The 23,459-nt window shown below is 38.5% G+C and overlaps 3 protein-coding genes and 1 non-coding gene across 5 annotated transcripts; 1 reads left to right on the top strand and 3 right to left on the bottom strand.

The window, feature by feature from the left end:
- The first annotated feature begins 437 nt into the window (after positions 1–437).
- LOC137725187 (protein FORGETTER 1-like) lies at positions 438–13,688 on the top strand. Of its 2 annotated transcripts, none has more exons than XM_068463786.1 (32): positions 438–1,076; positions 2,206–2,271; positions 2,452–2,625; positions 2,706–2,836; positions 3,786–3,862; positions 4,642–4,823; positions 4,951–5,028; positions 5,359–5,491; positions 5,597–5,657; positions 5,914–5,995; positions 6,122–6,250; positions 6,378–6,521; positions 6,603–6,702; positions 6,786–6,899; positions 7,254–7,324; positions 7,396–7,568; positions 7,699–7,792; positions 9,368–9,465; positions 9,541–9,676; positions 9,752–9,858; positions 10,330–10,425; positions 10,557–10,644; positions 10,744–10,855; positions 11,010–11,121; positions 11,209–11,332; positions 11,412–11,489; positions 11,575–11,693; positions 11,937–11,990; positions 12,078–12,180; positions 12,613–12,741; positions 12,919–13,030; positions 13,247–13,688. In XM_068463786.1, exons 1-32 carry the CDS (start codon positions 618–620, stop codon positions 13,276–13,278), a joined length of 3,768 nt encoding a protein of 1,255 aa, XP_068319887.1. In that variant the 5' UTR covers positions 438–617; the 3' UTR covers positions 13,279–13,688. The 2 variants fall into 2 exon arrangements, with proteins under 2 accessions (XP_068319887.1, XP_068319886.1); XM_068463785.1 differs by having other exon boundaries at positions 6,780–6,899.
- A 13-nt stretch (positions 13,689–13,701) lies between these two features.
- Positions 13,702–16,409, bottom strand: LOC137725188 (metacaspase-4-like). Its single transcript, XM_068463787.1, has 2 exons — positions 15,992–16,409; positions 13,702–15,004 (listed from the first exon to the last, which is right to left on the bottom strand). The coding sequence occupies exons 1-2, from the start codon at positions 16,335–16,337 to the stop codon at positions 14,085–14,087; spliced, it is 1,266 nt and encodes a 421-aa protein (XP_068319888.1). The 5' UTR covers positions 16,338–16,409; the 3' UTR covers positions 13,702–14,084.
- A 1,407-nt stretch (positions 16,410–17,816) lies between these two features.
- Positions 17,817–19,008, bottom strand: LOC137724421 (peroxidase 7-like). The gene is made up of 2 exons (XM_068463162.1): positions 18,724–19,008; positions 17,817–18,617 (listed from the first exon to the last, which is right to left on the bottom strand). The coding sequence occupies exons 1-2, from the start codon at positions 19,006–19,008 to the stop codon at positions 17,862–17,864; spliced, it is 1,041 nt and encodes a 346-aa protein (XP_068319263.1). The 3' UTR covers positions 17,817–17,861.
- A 998-nt stretch (positions 19,009–20,006) lies between these two features.
- LOC137727168 (U6 spliceosomal RNA) lies at positions 20,007–20,104 on the bottom strand. Its single transcript, XR_011067739.1, has one exon. It is a non-coding gene; the product is annotated as a U6 spliceosomal RNA (small nuclear RNA).
- Positions 20,105–23,459: the final 3,355 nt, after the last annotated feature.

The following is a 23,459-nucleotide window of genomic DNA, read 5'->3' as shown; positions in this document are numbered from 1 at the left end:
CAAATTAACTACACCCCCTTAGTTACACTAAATGGGTGTGAGAGTGGACTAAGTCTCAGAATGTGCTAACAATAATGTGGGTCAAATTCACCTTTGTCGATAATTGAATATAAAACCTTTCACTTATAAGTGAAGATGAATACCATTAAATTGTAATATTAAGTGATACTTGGCTGTCAAAATTAATGGAGTTTGTAGATGACCTTTTTTTCAACAATGGTTTATCATAGTAATAAGTTGTTTTGTTCCTCCTCTGTCCAAATTTGTTCAATTGAGTTTAGAATAAAAGTTTTTAGCCGCTCGAGTTACAAGTTATTAGCGTGCTTGGTGAAAGAGAAACGAAAATGGGAAGGTCACGTGCTAATGCACGTGCCAGGCTGAGACAAGAGCGAGATAGAACGAAATCTCAATCGTCGCTTTGGTCTCCATAATTACAGTCCACCGAGGCAAAAAACGCAGAGACAGAAAGAAAGTGGGAAACCCCGAAACTCCCAAACCCTCTCTTCGCGCCTTAACTTCCTTCTCTCTCAATCCAATCCAAACCGTTTCCTGAACAATTGAGCCGTTTGAGAGCAAAGGGAGGAGGAGGAGGAGGAGGGCGGAGATACTGATCCACCATGATGCAGCAGCATCAACCTCCGCCGGTCCCACTGCAATCGCAGACCGCCGGAACCCCAGGCGGAGTGCAGGTCCGCTGCGCCGGCTGCGCCAAGATCCTGACTTTGGACGCGGGGGTCACCGAATTCGCCTGCGACGACTGCCAATTGCCCCAGATGCTGCCGCCCGAGCTCATGACCCGAGCCCAGGCCCATGCCCAGGCCCACCCTGGGCCCAACAAGGCCCGCACTCCTCCTCCACTGCCGCCTCCACCGCCCCATGTTGCACCTCACGGCGTTGATCCTTCGAAGATCCAGATCCCCTGCGCCAACTGCAAGGCCATCCTCAACGTGCCTCATGGCCTCGCGAGGTTCCGGTGCCCTCAGTGCCAAGTTGACCTCGCCGTCGATGTGTCAAAGCTCCAGCAGTTCTTCCCGCCCCGTCTGCCCCTGCCGCCTCCACCTGAGGAGGTCAATGAGGTAATTGTTTGGTTGCTGAGAGTTTTCGGGAATGTGGAAGTATGAATTTGAAATGTGTTAATGCTAATAGTATGAGTGCTAGAAATACTTTGCTTTGTTACCATACTCCTTTATAGATATGGTTTCTTGATAGTTATAACAAGTAAAAGGCTTAGGACTTGGGAGCGAATACTAATTATTTTTGTGAGAGACTCCGACCAATGTATGTTAGAAAGTTTCACTTTTGTGTGGTCCCGTTACTTCCCTCGATGATGATTTCGGTTTCTAGCTAGTATTTATTGGAGGTTTCAACTAGGGGACTTGTATTTGGGGACGGTGTTCTTTTTTTGTTATACTTTGATTCCGAAGTGACTGGCTGATGGATCACTAACAATAGTTAACTGTCCACGTATGTGCTCAAAACCTCCACCTTTCCTGCATGTTTGGTTGCCGTTGGAGTTTAAAGTAATTTAATTGCACAAAAGGGAAACTTATTGGGTGGGATCGGGGGGATAAACTTCTACCAGGTCACTTAAGTTAAAGAACACTATTTCAGGTCAGAAACTGCAGCATTCAAACTTACAAAGCCACTTAGTACTACGGTCTAATGTTATTCCTCTTCACTGTTAAGGGAGAGATCTTAGGTTTTCTTCTCGCCAAAGGCGAATTTAAACCACATTACTATTAGCCCATTGTGAGGCTTAGCCCACTCCTCACCCCCTTAGTGTAGATAATATCGTTTGTTAAAAAAAAAAAAAAAAAAAAAAAAAAAAAACTTGCAAAGCCTAGGGACTCAAATATTAAATCTTTGAATTCTATTAAAGTTATCCAGTAAAGTATAACTTGTTTACAGAACTAAGCAAAGCTTAATTATAATCACCAAAAGCTGCATATCTTTCAGACCGATTATGATTTATATAGGATCATGACTGTAGCATTATGATGCTGCACTCCTTGGTGTCCATTTATGAGATTGTCTGTCAGTGAGGAGCATGTATATTAAGTCTGCAAAGCAAATTCATGCTTGGTGGTGGCTTTGGATATTCTACGACAGTTAAAAATTGGGCACTCTTGTAGAACGTTATCTTTGAAAATGCTATTGCCAGATACATGTAGGCTGATACTTTTACTGCTGCTTCTGACATGTCAGGTTGCCATCGAAGTGGAGCGAGAAGAGGATGAAGGTGGCATGGCAGGAGAAACATTTACGGACTATGTGAGTTTTTTGTTTTTCATCTACAAGTACTATGTAATTTACGTTCATAACTGCTAAGGCTTCATGGTTACAAGTTCGATTTTGGAGTTTTCTTTCTTTTTGACAATGTCAGTGTCTTTACTTGTTATTTAAACCACTGGAACCGGCATCTGAGATACATTTTATGTTGCTTTTGTGTAGCGCCCTCCAAAACTATCCATTGGCCCTCCTCATCCAGATCCTGTTGTGGAAACATCGTCCTTGTCTGCTGTGCAGCCACCTGAGCCCACTTATGATCTGAAAATCAAGGATGATTTGGAAAATAAAAAGGCTTTGTCATGTTTACAGATTGAGACATTGGTCTATGCTTGTCAGGTTGCTGTCCTGTTCTTGCCACTCTTTATTACTTGTCAATTGTCTGCTCCATTGTAAAGTTGTGTTTGCTTCCTTGACAGAGACACCTGCAGCATCTTCCAAGTGGTGAGAGGGCAGGATTCTTTGTTGGGGATGGAGCTGGTGTGGGGAAAGGTCGAACAATAGCAGGGTTAATATGGGAGAATTGGCACCGTGGGATGAAGAAAGCAGTGTAAGTTTTTGGTTGCAGTTTGTGGGCGGCTTTTAAGAGTCATTTGCATAAAAGGATAAAACAGTGCCCCCATGGACCAAAAAGGATGATATGGAAAACTCCCATCAATTGGAGTTATTGCTAGTTATAATTGTAACTGTTACTGTCAGTCAATTACCCATTGCCAGTTACATATGAAAATCACTTATAGAAATGTCTTTTTAATACATGGTACATGTGGGAAGTTAAAACACTAGCAGCAGAAGTAAATACACACAATGTTTTAAAAGGAGAAGGCGAAGCCAAGGCATTTCATGGATAACTTAAAGTTATTAATATATATATATATATATAATATATAATCAACAATAGAGTCGAAATCAAACATATACAGTTGAAATCAAACATTATAGAAGAATAATCAACAATCAAATATAAAATTTCTTCACTGTGGGCGAGAAACCCTAACGTTAAAAATAAAAATAAAAACCCCAGCTGACGCCTCAGGCACCTAGGCATGCCTCGACCACGCCTAGGCGAGTTTAAGCCTACTGCCGCTGGGCAGAGGCGTATTCCTCACCACCCTGCCTCGAAGGCTGCCTAGGTACGCCTCAAGGCTCATTTTTAGAAACACTGAATACTCAATGTTGACAAAAAAAAAAAATTCATACTAGGTACTGTCTGTTCAGTAACAACAAAAAGTACCACACTTAAAACATGACCTGTTCGTACAAAGTTTTGCTCTGTGGATTGGAGAGAAAATTCAACTGCGTGGGTTTCTTTATCAAAGAATCTCACTCGTGGGAGTTTCAATATTTTTCTTTACGTTGATATTGTTTTAAAAGCAATCCGTAACTGCCTTTTGTTTTGTTGGTTGGAATTGCAATACTGAATGTGTTCCTAGGCCGGAACTATGCTTTTCAACTCTTTGTTTAATGCTTTTATCCTCTCTGCGTTGATTCTAAAACAGGTGGGTTTCTGTTGGTTCAGACTTGAAATTTGATGCAAGAAGAGACTTAGATGATGTAGGTGCAACTTGCATTGAAGGTAAATATGCTTGGTCTAGTGTTTTCTTGTTTGTGTTTATGTGTGTGCTTTTCTAAACATGCTTGGTCTAATTCTGTTTTTGTATTTAGAAGTACAATTTTGTATACTGGGACGAATTGTGAAAATCATTCTTATAAAATTGCATCATAAATTTCTTCCTCATCTGTGTAGTACATGAAGTTTCTGCCCAGTGTGTTGCTGTGGTTAATGGTTTTGTTTTGTGGTGTTATAATTTGATTCAAGCTTATTGACATTTGAAAATTCTGTGAGGATGGTTTTATAGTGGAAAGAGGTTTAGAACTGCTAGGTAAAGATGGTACTGATGCAGTTGGCAAAAGTTGTACTGGCAACTGGCAAGTAATTGGTGATAGTAATTCTGTAGAATCTTACTGAAACTATGCTTTAAATCATGGATTTCCTTATTCTAGAAAAGAATATCTGATTGTTTTTATTCAAAAATTGAAGGATTGTTACCTTTTCTTTACTTATAATTGGAAACTCTGTGATTAGGCTTGCATTTGGTTGTACTTATTATATTACATTGTTTGGTAAAAGGTTGTGGCATGAGATGACATCGCGTGCCAAACATAGAAAAGGATGAGAGTTCAAAAAAATTAAATTTTCAGATAGGGTAGGGCTTCAGGACTCTGATTAGATTTAGCTACAGGTTACTGATTTTTTGAATTTCATAAATCTCCAATTGGAATTAAGCCTTTCTTCCATCATGAGAGGCTCTATGCTTCTGAACAATATCACAATAGATATAATCTTGATTGCAGTACACGCCTTGAACAAGCTGCCTTATTCCAAACTTGATTCAAAGTCTGTTGGCGTCAAGGAGGGCGTTATTTTTCTGACATACAGCAGCCTCATTGCATCCTCTGAGAAAGGTCGTTCACGTATGGGGCAGCTTGTGCAGTGGTGTGGACCAGGATTTAATGGTCTAATCATATTTGATGAGGTAGTATATTTTTGTTTTAAATGTTTTTCCAATGACTTTTAACCTATGCTTTAATTGATGGAATGAAATGTTCCATGGTGTCAATATGTTCTGCTTTTCATTCTAAAGGTCAATGGCTTCATTGTAGTGCCACAAGGCCAAAAATCTGGTGCCTGAATCTGGAAGTCAGCCAACACGTACTGGTGAAGCAGTTCTTGAAATTCAGGTTTATCCTATCAGAATTTGAAAGCACAAATATTGCCTATTGTTTATTTTTTTTATATTCAAGGTTTAGATCAGTAATTTCGGTTTTGGGTGATTTAATAAATAATTGGCATATTTAAGATATTTGACTTGGCAGAGTCCCCATTTTGTATTTTACTTTATAAAGTCTGATACAACTCCTCTTCTGACACATTATGCAATTATGCCTGACTGCAATAGCGATGGTTCCTCTGTACAATAGTAAATAAATTTTTGCAGTAAAAGGGCCAGAATAGTATTAACTATTAAGTGACTGCATTAACTCATAATGTTTTTCTTTGTATTGTCACAGGCTAAGCTTCCTGAAGCTCGTGTTATTTATTGCTCAGCAACTGGTGCATCTGAACCACGAAATTTGGGTTACATGGTACGGCTTGGTCTTTGGGGGCATGGAACATCTTTTGCTGATTTCCGTGAATTTCTAGGTGGGTTTTTCACGGACTACCTATACATTTGTTTGTCATATTAATATAAACTTTTACTTTCTTACAGAAAGTAGAATATTTTTTCTAACACCAGTGTGTGTGTAGGTGCTATTGAGAAGGGAGGTGTTGGAGCACTCGAACTTGTTGCCATGGATATGAAAGCAAGGTAAAAAGGCTGAGAATAATTACGTGTAAAGTTTACATTAGGAGCAAAGATGATGTAATAAGGATCTAAATGGGGACTCAATTTGAGGACTTATGTTTCAGCTCTTAAACCATATATGGATCACATAGTGTGCATCTCATCTGTCCATATTTGATACACACACACACACACATAATAACTGATATGCAAGTCCTCCACGCCCATGTCAAAATGCCATCATTTATGATCTAAAAATGTGTGTGTTTTGATATTTCAGGGGGATGTATGTATGTCGAACTCTTAGCTACAAAGGGGCAGAGTTTGAAGTTGTTGAAGCACCGCTAGAAGCTGAAATGATGGTTTAACATACTCATCTCTTATTTGTAACTCTTATGTTGAGGGGCATATTTTTATCTTTGATTACTTGATATTTTAATTATAAGCAAAGATTTTTATTCTTTTATGTTACTTTGTTGTCTTTTTAGGACATGTACAAAAAAGCAGCAGAATTTTGGACAGAGCTGCGACAGGATATACTGACAGCATCTCAATTTCTCACTAATGAAAAGCCAATTTCTAGTCAAGTGTGGCGACTATATTGGGCTAGCCATCAGGTATTCAACAGTCTCTGTTCCTGGATGTTTCTTTTAACATTTTACGGTTTTCTTAACTTTTCAAATACATTTTCAGATTTTTTTTAATAACTTTTTTGTTGTCCTTGGTTTTGTGCATATCTTGCAGCGTTTCTTTAGACATATGTGCATGTCAGCTAAGGTGCCAGCTGCTGTAAGACTGGCTAAGCAAGCATTGATGGATGGCAAGTGTGTGGTTATTGGCCTTCAGAGTACTGGAGAGGCACGAACTGAGGAAGCTGTGACCAAATATGTGAGCCAATTGGTTATTTCTATTGTACTTGGTTTTTTATTTGTACGTCTTTATTTATTTTGTGTTTCCATGCTTAAGCAGGGTCTTGAACTTGATGATTTTATTTCCGGACCTCGAGAACTTTTACTGAAATTTGTTGAGGAAAATTATCCTTTGCCTGAAAAGCCTGAACCTCTCGAAGGTATGTATGTGATTTACTATCGTTTGCAATCATTTATTTTAATGTCACTACCAATTTACTTTCTAAAGTTATATTAGGAGAAGATAATGTGAAGGAGCTGCAGCGGAAGAGGCACTCAGCAACTCCTGGTGTATCAATGAAAGGGAGAGTGAGGAAAGTTGCAAAATGGAAACCTGCAAGTGATGAAGATTCTGAAAGTGAGTTTCTAGAAACTGGCTTATCTCTAAGACTCTAACGCTTGTATTTGGGCCCTTAATATTATTTTTTTTTGGTAACTACTTGTTCTTCAAAAAAGCCACAAGCATGTTTTGTTTGGATTCTCAATCACCTTGAAGGAAATGTTTCTATGGTTCTTATTGGTGCATCACTTTTAGCCTGTTTGCAGAGTGCACCTACCGAAGTTTTCAGCTTAACCTGTTCCTATATGTTTATTCAACATCTTTTCCTTTTAGGGCACATCAATTACAACCGGTTGTATCTTATGTAGTTGAGAAATGATGCAACTACTTTAGTACCTTTTCTTGTTCTCAAGCATTGTTTGATTAATGCAGCTGATTCTGCTCAGGAATCTACTGAATCTGACGACGAGTTTCAAATATGTGAAATTTGCCAATCTGAGGAGGTAATTCCATTTGGCATGTTAAGATGGTTGCTTTTGCAATATGTTACTTATCCATTAGATACTTGCTGCAGGAAAGAAAGAAACTGCTTCATTGTTCCTGTTGTGGCCAACTGGTCCATGCTGCATGTCTTATCCCACCTGTGACAGATGAAGTATCAGTAGATTGGTCATGTCATTCATGCAAGGAAAAAACAGAGGAATTTTTGAAAAGAAGACAAGAGTATATAGCTGTACTTACAAAGATGTTAGTTTAATTTGATTCTTTTTCCTCACGAGAGTTTCATGTTTAATAACTTATTTTTCATGACGTGTTGATATTCACTGTCTTATTGTAATTTTTTAACCACATCAATGCAATTTTCATAACCTTTTAGGTATGAAGAAGCTTTGGCTCGTAAGTTAAACATATTGGAGATAGTTCGTTCTTTGGATCTTCCGAACAATCCTTTGGATGATATCATTGATCAGGTAGTGGCAATGCTCTCTCTCTCTCTCTCTCTCTCTCTCTCTCTCTCATGTAGTTTTGAAAATACTAAATCACATGTTCATTGCTAAATTTTGCATCCACCTTTGTAGAACATCCATGCTTGTCCTCTTTTTCCCTAAAATCCAACTGAAAAAGCTTGCCCATGATTTGTTAGTTATTGTAGGCTGTTATGCCATGCTGTAGTCTAATTCTATCCTCATTTTGTGAAATTGTTAGATTCTGAAATACTTGAGTTAGGTGCAAAGTCCAAACTGAACAAGTCTTTTCTTATAACGTGCAGTAGATGCTATATTATATTAAGTATTTTTCATACATAAGTTTGAACATACTTGTTGAAAGGAAAGTTTTGGTCATAAGTTTATCTATAGCACAACCACCATCTCTAATTGTAAATCTGTGGAGTATGTCTGTGGCATAATGTTTCCTAGAAATTGACATCATAAAGGATATCAAAGAAATGAGCTATCTTGTCCAACTCCCAATCGTTGGAAGTTACTAACAAATTTGGGTCCAAAAAAAACCTCTTCTCTTGTGCTCTCCTTTGTACCAAAGGGAAAGAGCACCTCCGCTCTTTTCCAGGACTGATTTCTTGCCACTACAAAGAGAGAAGGCGAGGATTCTGTCAACTGAGACATGAAGAATATCTTACTCTTCAGTCTTCATAACAGTGACACAAGTTATGTAGGCATAATGGAGAGGGTACTCAGAATTAAATCCAGTTCTCAACTTTTGATAGGTTTATTTTTTCTAACCTCTGAGTCCGTCTAGTTACGGTTCAAAAATTGGATCCCACACCAGCTTTGCTTTTTAAGAAAACCCCAATGGTTGACCATGGTAGGAAATGGATAGGTGAAACAATATCCATGAGCTTAGTCAAAGTCCTACTGGAAAAAGCTGACTCTTTGAAAAAAATAATAAATTTACCCCTTTTAATCTTAAGGGCCTGTATGATTCCTTTACTAATGGTGCTTTTAGATCACTTTTTAAACTTGCTCCATAATAGAGAACCCCTGAATGGTTTTACACTTTTGGTTGTTCACACCAAGTTGTACCATTCTTTTTTTATTGTACTGGTCCTGCCATTCATACTGGGTTGCTTGTGTCATACTGATCCAAAGGAAATGCTAATTCCCATTCTGCATATTTAATTGTTTATAACAATACTATGTAGGTTTCTTACACTTAATATGAAAATATTCCGGTCTGCATGAGCAGGTGTGACGATGTATATACATGTAATTCTTAATTCAAAGACACAGTATAGGTGGGTAAAGGGTACCAGTAAAAAAAGATGGTAGACAAAAGAGGCCATTGATCCAAGGGTAGCATTGTTTTTTATTTCCATTTTCAGTCTCTACTTGACAATCAGTCTCTTGTTCTGTGTATACAAAGAACTTGCTTGATCCCATCTAACAGTCACTTTGCCAAGACCGTCTGCTATATTCCAGATTCTAAACTAATGTTCATATTCCACAACTCTCGACGGTATACTGCAACTTTTTATGTTTGTGAAGCAGAATTTTTTTTTCTTATTTTTCTTTTGGCGTGGGTGTCAGCTTGGAGGCCCTGATAATGTAGCAGAAATGACTGGAAGGAGAGGTATGCTTGTGAGGGCATCTGGTGGAAAAGGTGTTACCTATCAGGCACGGAACACGTAAGTTATGGTATTTTTTCACTCTCTTACTTATTTGAACTAAGTTTAAACTGGCTAAACTGTATTTCGGTTTAGGAAGGAAATTTCCATGGAGATGGTAAACATGCATGAGAAGCAGCTTTTCATGGAAGGCAAGAAGTTGGTTGCCATCATTTCTGAAGCTGGATCTGCTGGCGTGTCTTTGCAGGCAGATAGAAGAGCTACAAATCAGGTATGCCTATATTTTATAGAGCTCATCTTCTGAACAGTTGCTCCCCTCATTCCTTGCATTCTAATTTAATAACAGAGACGAAGGGTGCATCTTACTCTGGAACTTCCTTGGAGTGCTGATCGAGCGATTCAACAGTTTGGAAGAACTCACAGGTCAAATCAAGCCTCCGCTCCTGAATACAGGTAGATAGACACTACATGTATACATTGTTTCTTTTATTTGGGTCACCGGTGTTATGCTGGTAGGCTGGTAGCTATATTAGTCTTGACTTGTTTCTTCTTACTTATAGAAGCAAGGGCTTGTCCACTGTGCCAGTACACTTTGGTCTATCAGGTCCAGATATCCTTCATTAGTTTTTTAGTGAAACCAAATATCCTTACTTAGTGAATCCTCAAGCTGATATAAGAGTGGTTTTGGTTGAATCTATGGTCAAACCAACTCAAGGGGTGGCTTTACGACCAGATGAGTTTTGTCTCTTGGGAGTCAATAAAATTAAGATTACATGATAAAATTTTCTATTTATTCATTTATCGTTTTCTGATCAGTATGATTACTAATTAGTTATTTAATGAATGTGATCATGGATACGAGGATCATGCATGGTTGGTTGTTTTTTCAAGTTGATGTGGTTTACTCCATTATTTCTTTTGCAGGCTTCTCTTTACTAACCTTGGTGGAGAGCGTCGATTTGCATCCATTGTAGCAAAGAGATTAGAATCTCTAGGAGCACTAACACAGGGTGACCGCAGGTTACTTGAATTTCATCTATATGTACATTTGGTAGTTGTTACTATTGTAGTATAAGGAATATGTGTTGTAATTTTATTCTCCATCCTGTGAGTGATTTGCTTATCTCATTATTTGGTCTGATGTATTGCAGGGCAGGGCCATCATTGAGTGCCTATAACTATGATAGTGCTTATGGAAAGAAGGCCCTGATGTTGATGTATAGAGGAATCATGGAGCAGGTTTGTATGAACTTCTTCTGAAAAATAATATCGCTCCATAATTTATTAATAAGTCAAAATTAAATTGTGATGGAAAATTAACTAGAATTCAATTTTCAGGATTCTCTGCCTGTTGTACCGCCAGGATGTTCATCAGAAAAACCGGAAACAATCCAAGATTTTATTGACAGGGCTAAAGCTGCTCTTGTTTTAGTAGGAATAATTAGGGATGGTAATAATTTTTGAGCTATTGCGGCGTGTATTATACTTTGTTTGTGCAGTTAATTGATTTAAAAATTTTGTTTTACGTGATAGAATGTCACAGAGAATTTTCTTTTAACTATATTTTATTTTCTTGATGGTGACTTCTACTTCTTATGATGTAGCTCATGGGAAAGATCATGGAAGGCTCACTGGCCGTATAATTGAATCAGATATGCATGATGTTGGACGTTTCCTCAATCGGATTTTAGGAGTACCGCCCGATATACAGAATAGGTCTGTGATTGACATTCCAATTAAAATATAGTTTCCTTATAGCAGTTAGAGCGGGGTTTCATATGCTGACATCATTGCAATACACAGGCTGTTTGAGTGTTTCGTTAGCATTTTGGATCTTATTGTCCATAATGCACGCATTGAAGGGAATCTTGACTCTGGGATTGTTGATATGAAAGCCAATGTTATAGAGCTTCAAGGAACTCCAAAGGTCAAGCTTTGCTTAATTAATTAATTGTTGGTTGTTTGCTTTAGATATTATATTTATGTTGACTTCCAATTTCTTGCAGACTGTGTATGTTGATCAAATGTCTGGAGCATCGACGGTGCTTTTTACATTTACCCTGGATCGTGGGGTTACGTGGGAGGTACCTTTGTTTTTCAAGTGACTAGTTGAGTGGTGGCTTATCACTATGTCAATTCACCATACTAAACTATGTTTATCCTTGGTAGTCTGCGAGTGCCATGCTTGAAGAGAAACAAAAGGATGGACTTGGTTCTGCCAATGATGGGTTCTATGAATCTAGGAGGGAATGGTTGGGGAGACGTCATGTCATATTAGCCTTTGAGAGGTCTGCATCTGAAGTTTGTTATGCGTATTTTTTGGTTTCAAACTTGGATTGTTCCACCCATATTTGCTTGAGTGAAATATATATATAATTATATATATATACATGTTTTATTACTTTTTTCCCTTTTGAGCTTGTCTTCATCATTATTATAATGTACCTTCCCTTCATAGTTATTGTACTTCAATTAGTGAATCTTGCTGTTTCGTTTTCTAGTTTCATTGTTTTACCCTAAATATGTTTCAGTTCTACTTCTGGATTGTATAAGATAGTCCGTCCTGCAGTTGGAGAGTCAGTGAGGTACCAAATTTATGCTTTATGTGCTTCATTCATCTTGTTCTAAAAGACATATATTTCACTTTCACCTACTACTTTTCCCCTATCCAGAGAAATGCCTCTGTCAGAGCTAAAAAGCAAATACAGAAAAACATCAACGGTGGATAAGGCTCGCAGTGGTTGGGAAGATGAATATGAAGTTTCGTCCAAACAGGTGTAGATACTTGATGAACTTAATTCAAAATGGCTGTATTATTTTTGGTGCAAATAGTTCTGTACTGTTATTAATCAACTTTGTTGCTGTTTTCTATAACGTGATGGTGAAAATCTGTATTTCGTATGCATTCAAATCAACTATTGATCAATCAAGAATGTTAAAAAAAGGCACCGATTTTATCAAATCGTCATGTATATTATGTTTACCTTAATGGTCAATTTAACCTTTAAAAAACATACAAAGCACGTCTGACTCATTATTTCTTTCATGAAGACTTGGATATTGTTTCCGTATCAGATAACAACTCATATCTGCTAGTTATGTATTTAGCAGCTCACATTCCAAACCGATTAGTTGAAAATTTCCTAGCTGTTTATACATATCGTTTGCTGATTGTAATAATCTTGTGACTTCACCTTTACTTTGCAGTGCATGCACGGACGCAATTGTAAGCTTGGCAACTTCTGTACTGTTGGCAGAAGACTGCAGGAAGTAAATGTATTAGGTGGCCTCATTCTTCCTGTCTGGGGCACTATTGAGAAGGCTCTTTCGAAGCAGGTAACTTGTTTTGATCTGCTAGTTAATTTGACTTGGTGATCTCAGTGACGTAAATTGAATAAAGTACAGACTGCATCTCTTAAAGTTTGCACTGAATTTTTCCCGAATAGCTTATATTTAGTGAAAGTACAAATAAGCATTTCTAACTACCGATAACTCCTGTGACAATTTCTCCAGCAACGGCAAAGCCACAAGCGGCTACGTGTTGTGCGTATAGAAACCACGACGGATAACCGCAGAATCGTTGGTCTATCAGTCCCAAATGCAGCAGTGGAATCCGTACTTCAAGGTCACTCCATTTCTCTTGTTAATTTCTTTTTGTCCTCTGCTTAGTGCCCTTGACCAATAAGAAATTTCAACGACGCTCCAATTCAAACTCTTTTAACGATGAGCATTTACTAAGACAATTTCTCATGCAAGCAAAACTCGTCAATGACTAGCGATATGAACTCATTCGTTCCCTTTAGAAGTTCATTTGACAGAGGCTTCTCTGATTATGTTACAGATTTTGCATGGGTTCAAGAAATCGACGATTGAGATGACGCGGTAGAGTCTGGTTGTAAATTTTGCGGAGTTGCTCCTCTATGCCGTGATAATCTTGGAATAGTTCCAGAACGAAGGCAGAAGCCGAATACCCAAGAAATAGAAAAACGAAGATAATTTTTCTGCACATTGTAACGGAACCGTGCAGTCGTTGATTTTGATTGTATTTGTTCCTCAACCTCCATTGCTCTTTTTTTTTTTTTTTTGCCTTATTTATTTTGTACATCGCCGATGACGTTTTACGGCATTGGAGGTTAGAGTAGTAGGCCGTCTTTGGTCATTAGTTTTGCTAGAATCAATTTGTATCACTACCATACAGTTATTCAAATGGTAGAGGAAATAGAAATTCCCTTTTTTGTTCAATACAATTTATGACATGCAAATATTGCTTAGATGAAATAGAAAAACTGTCAAAAAAAAAAAAAACCAGAACAAATTCATTAAAAATCAAGTGGATAAAATGGAAAATCCAATAAAACCTGCGAAAATATCAGAGTGACTTGCATGTAATTGGTTCCTCGTCACTGTGGCATCCCAATTTTATAATGCATTGCTAGGTACAAGTTTTTCTCCATGTGGCGGCAATGCAAATATTAGACTGAGATGTCACATAACGGTGAACCACAATTCTATGCAAGTCTTATCCACATGCACAGCACAAAGTAACCCACTCATAGTTATTTATCACAATAGCTATACATATTGCACAGCACAAAGTACCTCACTCATATATATATATATATATATATATATGTATATATATATATATAGACACACACACACACACACACGCTTTAAGATCAGCAAACGAAAGGAGCATCGACGTGATGGTCATGGCAATAGAGGCCAGGTCGCTGAGCGAAACCCTGTCTCTTCAGAGTCTCCCTCGCCTTAAGAACAAGCTCTTGGTTAGAAATTTCACCGTCTTGCTCTGAGAGTATCTTCTGAATTGCATTACTAAGAGCTCCATAAGATTCAGCTGCATTTCCTGGAGGAGTGGCATCTGCAGACGTTTGGTCTGTCTGGCAACCGCTTATGAGAATCCCGCCATCAGGAAAGCCGCGATGATTTGCTCCAGCATAAACCTCTTCCTTGCTGCCCACTTCCGTCTCTAAGGCAGGCTTTGCGTACTCATCGTTGTCTTGAAGCTTTTGTTCAAGAAACCCTTGAGCCAAGCTTCCAATCTTCCCCAGTAACCCACTGCCTCCGCCCTCGTGGCTTTGGAGTTTATTTATGATCACCTTCATGAACTTCTTCACCTTAGGGCTGGCATCCTCTCCGAAAACATCAAAAAGTGTTGGCCTCAGCTGCCCAACATCAATGTCGTCCTTACCTGTTTTTTGCTTGAGTATCTCTATGAGAGTAGAGAGTGGTAGAGACTTGCCTTTGACATAGACCCTGTCCCCATCTTCAGTTTCGATCTCTCTGTCTTCCGTCTCTTCTTCTTCTTCTTCATTATGTTGACCGCGGCGCAATGCAGATGGCATGTGGATCCCACGAGACTCCAGTGCATCTCCCGCCCTGGCCTTGAGAAAGTTCTTGAATCCACCAAAACTGCCACTGCCGGAGCCGGACTTGTGCTCGCGCTCTTGCCCCTTGGTGCTCTCTCCTATTTGTTCTATCGCTTCATCAATGAGCCCACCGCTGTGGCACGAATCGGATACAATTGTCAGCCTGCAACCTGCTGGCAGCTGGTCCACAAACCCCCTGAAGTCATCATCTGTTACAAGTACCGTCCAAAAACAGTTGTAATATCAACCCGAAAACAAACAAAGCAATCTTATACAAATATGACCATATCATATTAACACATTTTTGAAACACAACACTCCGCTTATATTTATGGAGTCAGATTCTCTCCCTCCTAATCTCCCTCCCCTCCCCACGTCAACATCTTTAAAGAGAGAGAAAGACAAAAGAGGAAAGTGTGAGAGAAGGAGAGAGAGGGGGCGAGGAGAATAGGAGGGGCGAGAATCTACTCCTATATTTTCGGTGTTCAGCATATTTAGGAAAGGGATCCTCTCCTCATGCCTTCCTCCTACCCCACCAAATTAGGAAATTTGTGCCGCTGAAATTTGATCTAACGGCTACAAACAAAGGCCCACTTTAAAAGATATAAAAACTGCAACCGTTGGATCAAATTTCATCTGCACGAATCCTTGATTTGGTGGATTAGGAGGAAGAGATCCGGAGAGATCCATTTCCCCATATTTATATTAGAGAGAACACTAGATAGAAATGACTTAACTTTATGCTTACACGCAATGTAAAAGCAGAAAAGCGGATCAAGAACCAAAAGACTATATATCCAGAATTCCAACCAAACGGATTCAGTTGATCCAAATTTTTTTGGATCATCAAGCAAGATCTCAACTTTTTCTAAAATACGATCAAATTCAATTTATAATCCACCGATTTTGTTCACGAGAGATTAAAACAAAGGAAATTGGCTGAAATGATCACTTTACAAATCCTTTTGAGCATTTGATGGATATATCGTCAATGCTTGATTGATATGTCAGTCAATGTTTGATCAATATGTCGTCGATGTTTAATTTTGATCAGTTCAGCAATTGAAATTCGCAAAACGATCAATTCCGTCAATTTTCCAAACAGATCAAAGCAATCGTGACAACAATAACTCCAATAAAACCCAAAGCTCAAAAATCAAAATTGAGCAGAAAAGATAAGAGAAACGGAGTCAAACCAGTGATGAGGTTCATGTCAGTGGGGACGACGCACTCATCGTATCCCGTATCATCATCATCGCCGGTCTCGGCGGGAAGGCGGGTCCCATGGCCGCTGTAGTGGACAAAGAGGACGTCGCCGGAGTCGGCGGATCGGATGAGGTTGGTGATGGCCCGGCGGATGTTTTTTCCGGTGGGCTGAGTGTAGGAGTCGTCGGTGTCGATCAGGACTTGGATGTCGTCCTCGGAGAAGCCGTAGCGGTCGACGAGGCAGCTGTACATTCGCTTGACGTCGTTTATGCAGCCTTTGAGCTCCGCCTTTGTTCCTGGGTAGTTGCATCCTATCAGCACCGCCTTCCTCGCCATTTTCTCCCAATTCCGATCACTCTCACTCTCTGTTTTCTTGCTTTTTGTTGATTTGTTTGGATTGCCTTACGACAATAATTGACTTAAAAATAGTTTTTTTTTTTTTTTTTTTTTTTTTTTTTGGAATTAAAATAAATTTTAATAATACAAATCCTAGTTTTTTTTTTTAATTGGGCTTTGGGTGGCTGTCGGCAAAGAAGAAAGTGAATGATGACGTGGATAGTTGGATGCACGTATTGGCTTTTTATACTTTCCAAGTCTGAGATCTCACGCTCCGAAAAGTAAGATTAATTTTCAGTAGAGTCTAAAATAGTTAAAAAGTATTTAAGCCTATTTCTGATCATAGTTAAATGACATATGTTCTTTCAAATTTTTACTCAAAGAATTATCAGCTTCACGTATTGATTTTAATTGCATTACCATTTTATGAGTGATAAGTTTGCCATGTTGGTACAATATCTTTCCATATTGAGTAATGTTATTTATACTATGTTTTTATGTCACATCTCGGCCCGGGGCAGACCATTTCCCGGGCACACTCCACCACCGTAGCACGATATTGTCCACTTTGGGCTCCGATCACGCCTTCACAGTTTTGTTTTTGGGAACTCACGAGCAACTTCCCAGTGGGTCACCCATCATGGGATTGCTCTAGCCCCCTTCTCGCTTAACTTCGGAATTCCTACGGAACCCGAAGCCAGTGAGCTCCCAAAATGCCTCGTGCTAGGTAGGGATGGGAATATACATATAAGGATCACTGCCCTAAGTGATGTGGAATGTCACATTTTATATCATATTTTCATACCACCTTAAGTGGCATCTGATGTGGACATCCACATCATTTGAAAAATTTGCAGAACCCAAGGAAAAGAAGGAGAAAGACTTCTCGTATACCATAATCATAATTTAATTATCTAGTTTTTTATAATTATTAGTTTATTAAATAATGAACTAAATTTGAAAATCTGATTAATTTAAATGATGTGACTGTTCACATCAAATGTCACTTAAGATGATATGAAAATGTGGTATAAAAACATAGTTTGAATGACATTACTCTTCCATATTAGCACAAATTTCTACCCTTTAATTTTAAAGAAAAAATGTCTAGCTTTTATCAAGTCTTTTATAAACTTTCCCACACAATATGAGCAAAAGCAACAACATGACCAGACTCACAAATTTATAGTATATTATCATTCATTGTACAATATCGCACCATGTAAAGTTACGTTACGAAAAAATCATGCTAATTGGTTAAGAACATATACTGATATTGTATGTTCAAGAACATTAATCTCCTCTTTTTTGTTTTAATTTTATCACTTTTGTTTGTGCTTTTCTTTTGAAATCTATGTCAGAAATAACACTTATGATCATAACTTATATAAACATATTGTAAATTTATCATAATACAATAAAATCATCAGAAACACAAATCCAAGCTCAAACTTATTAAAATGCAATTAGATTCTCAAACCGGTAAAATGGAAAATTAGAGAAAACATAATCATGTCCTCGACTTCATTTTTTAGCATTGACAAAATTGCAGTTCACTCGGATTTCTCCTTCATTGCTTCTTGTTAGAACTTGCACATTTCCAAGCTTCACCATTGACACCGAAAACTGGCTCTCGAAAAGACCCGGCTGGGACGCCAATGCAGCAACAAAAGGACCGGTTCTCTCGTCCGAATTGAGCAGCTGATCAGTTGACAGCAATCCCAACTTCTTGTGAAGATTCGAGTAGTACATTGTATCGAATGTCTTTGGAGTTATGGCGTCGAGATAAACCAAGTCCAAGTCGTTTTTGCATTTCTTCTTCAAGAAATTATTTAAGTACATGGAGTTAAGCGAAGGGTCGGGCTTTCTTGTTCCATTGAAATTTGAGAGCCTGTGATTGAAGGCGTAGCAAGAACTTCTGCCAATGGTGTGTGCCCCGGAGAGGGTGACCAGATCAAGCATGTTCAAGCCGCGCGTGTGGAAAAAATCGATCAATTGAGTGATGTTCTCGTATCCCTGAGGAACACTGTCAGCTTCCTTGAGGATTGAAAATTTACCATCTTTGCGCCCAAAGGGGACTTCCCAAAATGGACCTCCAGCTATGATTGTGGCATCTCTAGTTGCAGCGGTGAGAATGTCAGCACATGAGACGGTTTTAGGACACTGTCTCTCAAGCTCAGCCTTGATATCGTCGATTACTTCAAAACCTCTAAGCGTCCTGCTAGCAAATGCCCTCCTCTCGCTGTCTCGATGGTTAAGCAGAATCGATGCGTCGCAGCCCTGCAGTGCAATGTTCATTTACGATCATATGATACATGTCATTTACTGATATGCTAAGCCTTTGTTCTATTAACCGCAAGTAAAGTTAACGTGAATGCATGCTTACTCTCACAACGCAGTCGTGGAAATGCAAGCGAATGATGCTAGCAGCCAAAGTGAAATCCTTTTGAGTCCAATCTCCGACTTTCTGCTGAATGATTCCCTCAGCTTGCGGGCATGTTTTAACATAGTGATCAAAAGATAGAAGATCCTCGGCACGAACAGCTTTGGCCCGAGGCTTTTTTACGTTGAGAGCTGCCGTTATAGGTAACTTAGTCACAGATACAACATCGATCACGAACAGCTCCAACAGAACAAGAACAACAGACAGTGTAGAAATACACAACTTCATGTCTAAGAAAACTTGTTTTTGGTAGTCGGTATTATTGTGTATGCTTAGTTTTAACCTTGACCACCCATGATTTTATATAAAGCTCTAGAGATTGAGTTGATATGTTTGTGGGGTTTCGAAAATACGTGAGAAGCACCATTGAGTCTTAACACACAAAAAGTAACATGCAAACATGTAGCTTTTGGAAGTCTCATTTTTTTATTTTTTTGTAAAGATTGAGACTGCTTTTAATTGAGGTCATCACTCATCAGCTGAGACCACCCCATTCCACTAGGGGAAGGTCCTACTGGAGAAGAACCCACACCAGAGATACTGAAACCTCCAGCACGAACTACACCTGGATCCCAAATATATATATATATATATATTAGCTCTTCAAGATTTCTAAGTCTTCAACATTTGTATATATTTATTTGAACTTTCACAAAAACGTCATATATTAAAGTTTCTCAACCTCAAAAACAATTAGGGGGCTGAGTAATCAAGCATATTGATATCAGTCCAACGCACATTTCCCCTTTATGCTCTTTAAAAAAAGGAATAGGAAACCATCGGTCTGTAACTACCGATCTTCTCGGGGAAGAGTCGGAGTTATCATACCGATTATTACTTATAATTGTCGGTAGTACCTTACTGATCCATCCGTTTTGGAGGCGTTTGGTATTTGGTTTTTGTTTTGTTTGTTTGTTTGGTATTTGGTTTTTGTTTTGTTTGTTTGTTTTTATTTCCCTTGTCATAACACCAAATTATCGTCTTCATAATTGCATATTGTCATTGAGAACTTTTAGTTATTAATTATTTCCAAAAGAAATAGAAATAATGAAGCTTATTTCAATACATACGATATTATATACCCTACGGGGTGAAGAAGTTGGATAAGCCTAACAGTGGGCTAGCCATAATAATTTGGTTCAAATTCGCCTTTGTCAAGAATTAAACATATGACCACTCATTTACAAGTAAAAAGAAAATACCACTGAAGCATATACTAAGTGGCTTAAATTTTGAATCATCTCTCAATTTATGCGTATCATCCTTGCACAAAGGCCATGGTAATCATCTCCGTATCGTTCCAATTATTAAATGAAGCTTTTTCTGTTTTTGGTAGTTTCTATAAGGCCAACTCCAACCCATGGCCTAAAACCTATGATTTCCCTTCTATTCCCCCCAATCCATTCCAACTCAAGTTCTAATTTGGGCCGCAAACCTAAAACCTAAAAAAAAGCCAAAAACCGACCAGGATTTAGCTTAGAAAATGGTGTGGGCCCCACCAGCGCAAGTGAAACTCAGTGCTTGAGCGCCAGACGACCCCAAAAGACACGCACACGCAGGCGACACACCAAGGCAAAGACTAGCATGGGCACACCCACGTGGGCATGTCGGCCACTTACGCCAATGAGCCAACTGCTGAGATCAACATGCCGTTAGTTCAACCAATGACCTACATTCAATTTTTTTTTTGTTTTATATTTATATATTTATTGAAACCAACGGCTGAGATCAAATAGAATAAAATTTAACGTAAAAGAAAAGGATCTAGCAGCCCAAATTTAAATCCAATGGCTAAAATAATTAAAAAAATTATTTAACTCAAAATTTATCCAAAAACTCTATAAATATCTTTGTATTTGTTCAAACATCCACACAAAACTCACTTTTCTCCTACAATTCTTCCAATTTTTCTTTCTACCATTTCTTCCCATTTCCAAATTTTTCAAGATGGCAAAAGAGCATATTAGAGGTTGTAATTGGACCTTTGAGGAAGATGTTGCTTTATGCTTGGCATGAGTTTCTATTAGTGAAGATGGTTTGTTGGCACGAATCAAAATAAAAAGGTTTTATGGGGTAAAATTGTTGATAAATTCAATGAAAACTCCAATGCCGGCCGAAGGGAATGTGGTGATGTTTACGATCGGTGGAAGGTTTTCAACAAAGCGTGCAATTTATGGAAGGAAAGCTTGGAGAGAGCCGTGGTTGACATGGCTAGTGGAAGGAGTGCTGCAGAAGTTGTGAGTTTCTTTGTTGATATTTTATTTGTCATGTACAAAATATTATTTTGCAACTAATTGTTTTTATGTATTTCTTGCATAGGGTGACAAAATAATGGCAATTTACAAGACAAGAACTACACCAAAAAATCAAGCTTTTAAGTTGCATCATGCTTGGAACGTCCTCAAGGATTGTCCGAGGTGGGGAACCTATGTGGACCAACAATGGGAAAGATTATTTCATAGTGAAGACGCACAGACAAATGATGTCACTGAAGGTATCGATTCGTTGACCCCAACTTCTTTTTTTGTAAGGCCCCCAGGAAGAGATAAGCAAAAGGAAGCAAAGAGAAATGGGAAGTTCCAAGATCCAACTAGTGCACAAATTGCTACCGGATTTGCAAGATTGATTGAAAGCCATAGCAATTTCATGATGGAAGTGTGACATCCCACATCGCCCAGGGGAGTGATCCTTAAATGTATATTCTCATCCCTACCTAGCATGAGGCCTTTTGGGAGCTCACTGGCTTCGGGTTCCGTAGGAACTCTGAAGTTAAGCGAGAAGAGGGCTAGAGCAATCCCATGATGGGTGACCCGCTGGGAAGTTGCTCATGAGTTCCCAAAAACAAAACCGTGAGGGAATGGTAAGCCCAAAGCGGACAATATCGTGCTACGGTGGTGGAGCGGGCCCGGGAAGTGATCCGCCCCAGGCCGGGATGTGACAATTTGGTATCAGAGCCTAACCCTGATCGCGTGTGTGCCAACGAGGACGTCGGGCCCCTAAGGGGGGTGGATTGTGACATCCCACATCGCCCAGGGGAGTGATCCTTAAATGTATATTCTCATCCCTACCTAGCACGAGGCCTTTTGGGAGCTCACTGGCTTCGGGTTCCGTAGGAACTCTGAAGTTAAGCGAGAAGAGGGCTAGAGCAATCCCATGATGAGTGACCCGCTGGGAAGTTGCTCGTGAGTTCCCAAAAACAAAACCGTGAGGGAATGGTAAGCCCAAAGCGGACAATATCGTGCTACGGTGGTGGAGCGGGCCTGGGAAGTGATCCGTCCCGGGCCGGGATGTGACAGGAAGACCTCAACAAATACACTCCAAAGATGAAGAAGTTCTTGCTTGATAAGCAAAATGAAATTTTGCGAAGGCATGCCACAAGGAGTATATTTCAAGATGATGATTCATCTCAAGGCTATATCCCAAGTCCACCACCAAGTCAAGATGGTGGATATCATTATTAAGTTTATGTAGTTTATGAATTATCGATTGTATTAAGTTTATGTGGTTTATGTGGTTTATTAATTGTCGTTTGCATTAAGTTTCATGTATCGATTTAGTGATTTTTCAATATTTATCGAAATTTAAATATTTTTAGATTAAAATGTTTATAAAATTAATTTAAGATAGTCTACATAATTTTTTTTAAAGTTAATTTAAAAAATAAAAAAAAAGCCTAAATTCATTCTTTAATAATCTGAGACTAAAATTTTAGGCCATAAGGATTATAAGAGAAAAGTTGTTTTTAGCTTAAAACCTAAATTTTCTGGGTTAAAATTTTTATATTTTAAGCCAAGAGTTAGAGATGGTAAGAGGATATTCTAGGATTTAGGTTTCTTTATGGGATGCTTCTTGAAAGCAGCTTTTTTTTTTTTATTATTTATTTTTATATTAATTGGGTCCCAAAGATCTTTAGCCTATTTTTTCTTACTTTTAAAAATTTTAATCACTCAAAGCATCTCAAGAGGAGTTGGAGCATTGCTTGATGCGTTTTGAGAACGCTCATAAACTACTTAGAGACCTCAAGAGGTTCAAGCATTCCTCAAGGCGTGTTGAGGGTGGTCATAAACTCCTTAAAGAGGTCTTGAGTGATTATATTTCAAAATTCTGAAAAGTGATCACGAATTGCTAAACAAATAATGTGGAACCTTTAGTAACAAGCCTTAAGACCATTTCGAATGGTTTGGCCATATTTGCAATCACTCTAGTATACTAAAAATATAGTCTTTTAAGGAGTAGTGCAAATATAATTTTCCATCTCCAATAATGCAGGAGTTAATTTTATTACTCTCAATACTTTATTACTTTTTAGCTTACTAAAAAATATTATGGCAGCACTCACACATCAACTACTTTGTTTTATTTAAATTAATTATAAACTACTATTTGCTTTTTTTTTTTTTTGTTTGAAACGGGCCTAATGTAGCAAGCCTTCGATGATTTGGCCCTAAATTTTTTTGGGTACATTTTCTAGCACCCAATTAAGGATGAGTTCGGAGAATAAAAAAGGCTAAAGTGGGGACATGTGGCCTAGGCTTAATTGAGGATGATATCAGACTCACTCCAATGGAATTAAAATCACAATGTTGCAAAAGTCACACCTTAATATTAAATCAGAACTTAAACGTGAAATCAACCGGCCTTTACAAGTATTATTAATTAACACATACAGCCCCATCACC

This window comes from Pyrus communis, chromosome 2 (assembly GCF_963583255.1).
Source record: "Pyrus communis chromosome 2, drPyrComm1.1, whole genome shotgun sequence".
In the NCBI taxonomy this organism is placed as follows: domain Eukaryota; kingdom Viridiplantae; phylum Streptophyta; class Magnoliopsida; order Rosales; family Rosaceae; genus Pyrus; species Pyrus communis.
The sequence above is the reverse complement of the archived record's forward strand: the minus strand, read 5'-3'. Positions and strand labels throughout refer to the sequence as shown.

Bases quoted from the DNA above. Each gene is read 5' to 3' on its own strand.
- LOC137725188 (XM_068463787.1), bottom strand. From the start codon at position 16,337: ATGGCGAGGAAGGCGGTGCTGATAGGATGCAACTACCCAGGAACAAAG. The intron at 15,005-15,991 runs GTTTGACTCCGT...TACTTGTAACAG, and splicing joins TGACATGAACCTCATCACTG to ATGATGACTTCAGGGGGTTT.
- LOC137725187 (XM_068463785.1), top strand. From the start codon at position 618: ATGATGCAGCAGCATCAACCTCCGCCGGTCCCACTGCAATCGCAGACC. The intron at 5,492-5,596 runs GTGGGTTTTTCA...GTGTGTGTGTAG, and splicing joins TGATTTCCGTGAATTTCTAG to GTGCTATTGAGAAGGGAGGT. The intron at 10,856-11,009 runs GTAATAATTTTT...CTTATGATGTAG, and splicing joins AGTAGGAATAATTAGGGATG to CTCATGGGAAAGATCATGGA.
- LOC137724421 (XM_068463162.1), bottom strand. From the start codon at position 19,008: ATGAAGTTGTGTATTTCTACACTGTCTGTTGTTCTTGTTCTGTTGGAG. The intron at 18,618-18,723 runs GTAAGCATGCAT...ATTGCACTGCAG, and splicing joins TCCACGACTGCGTTGTGAGA to GGCTGCGACGCATCGATTCT.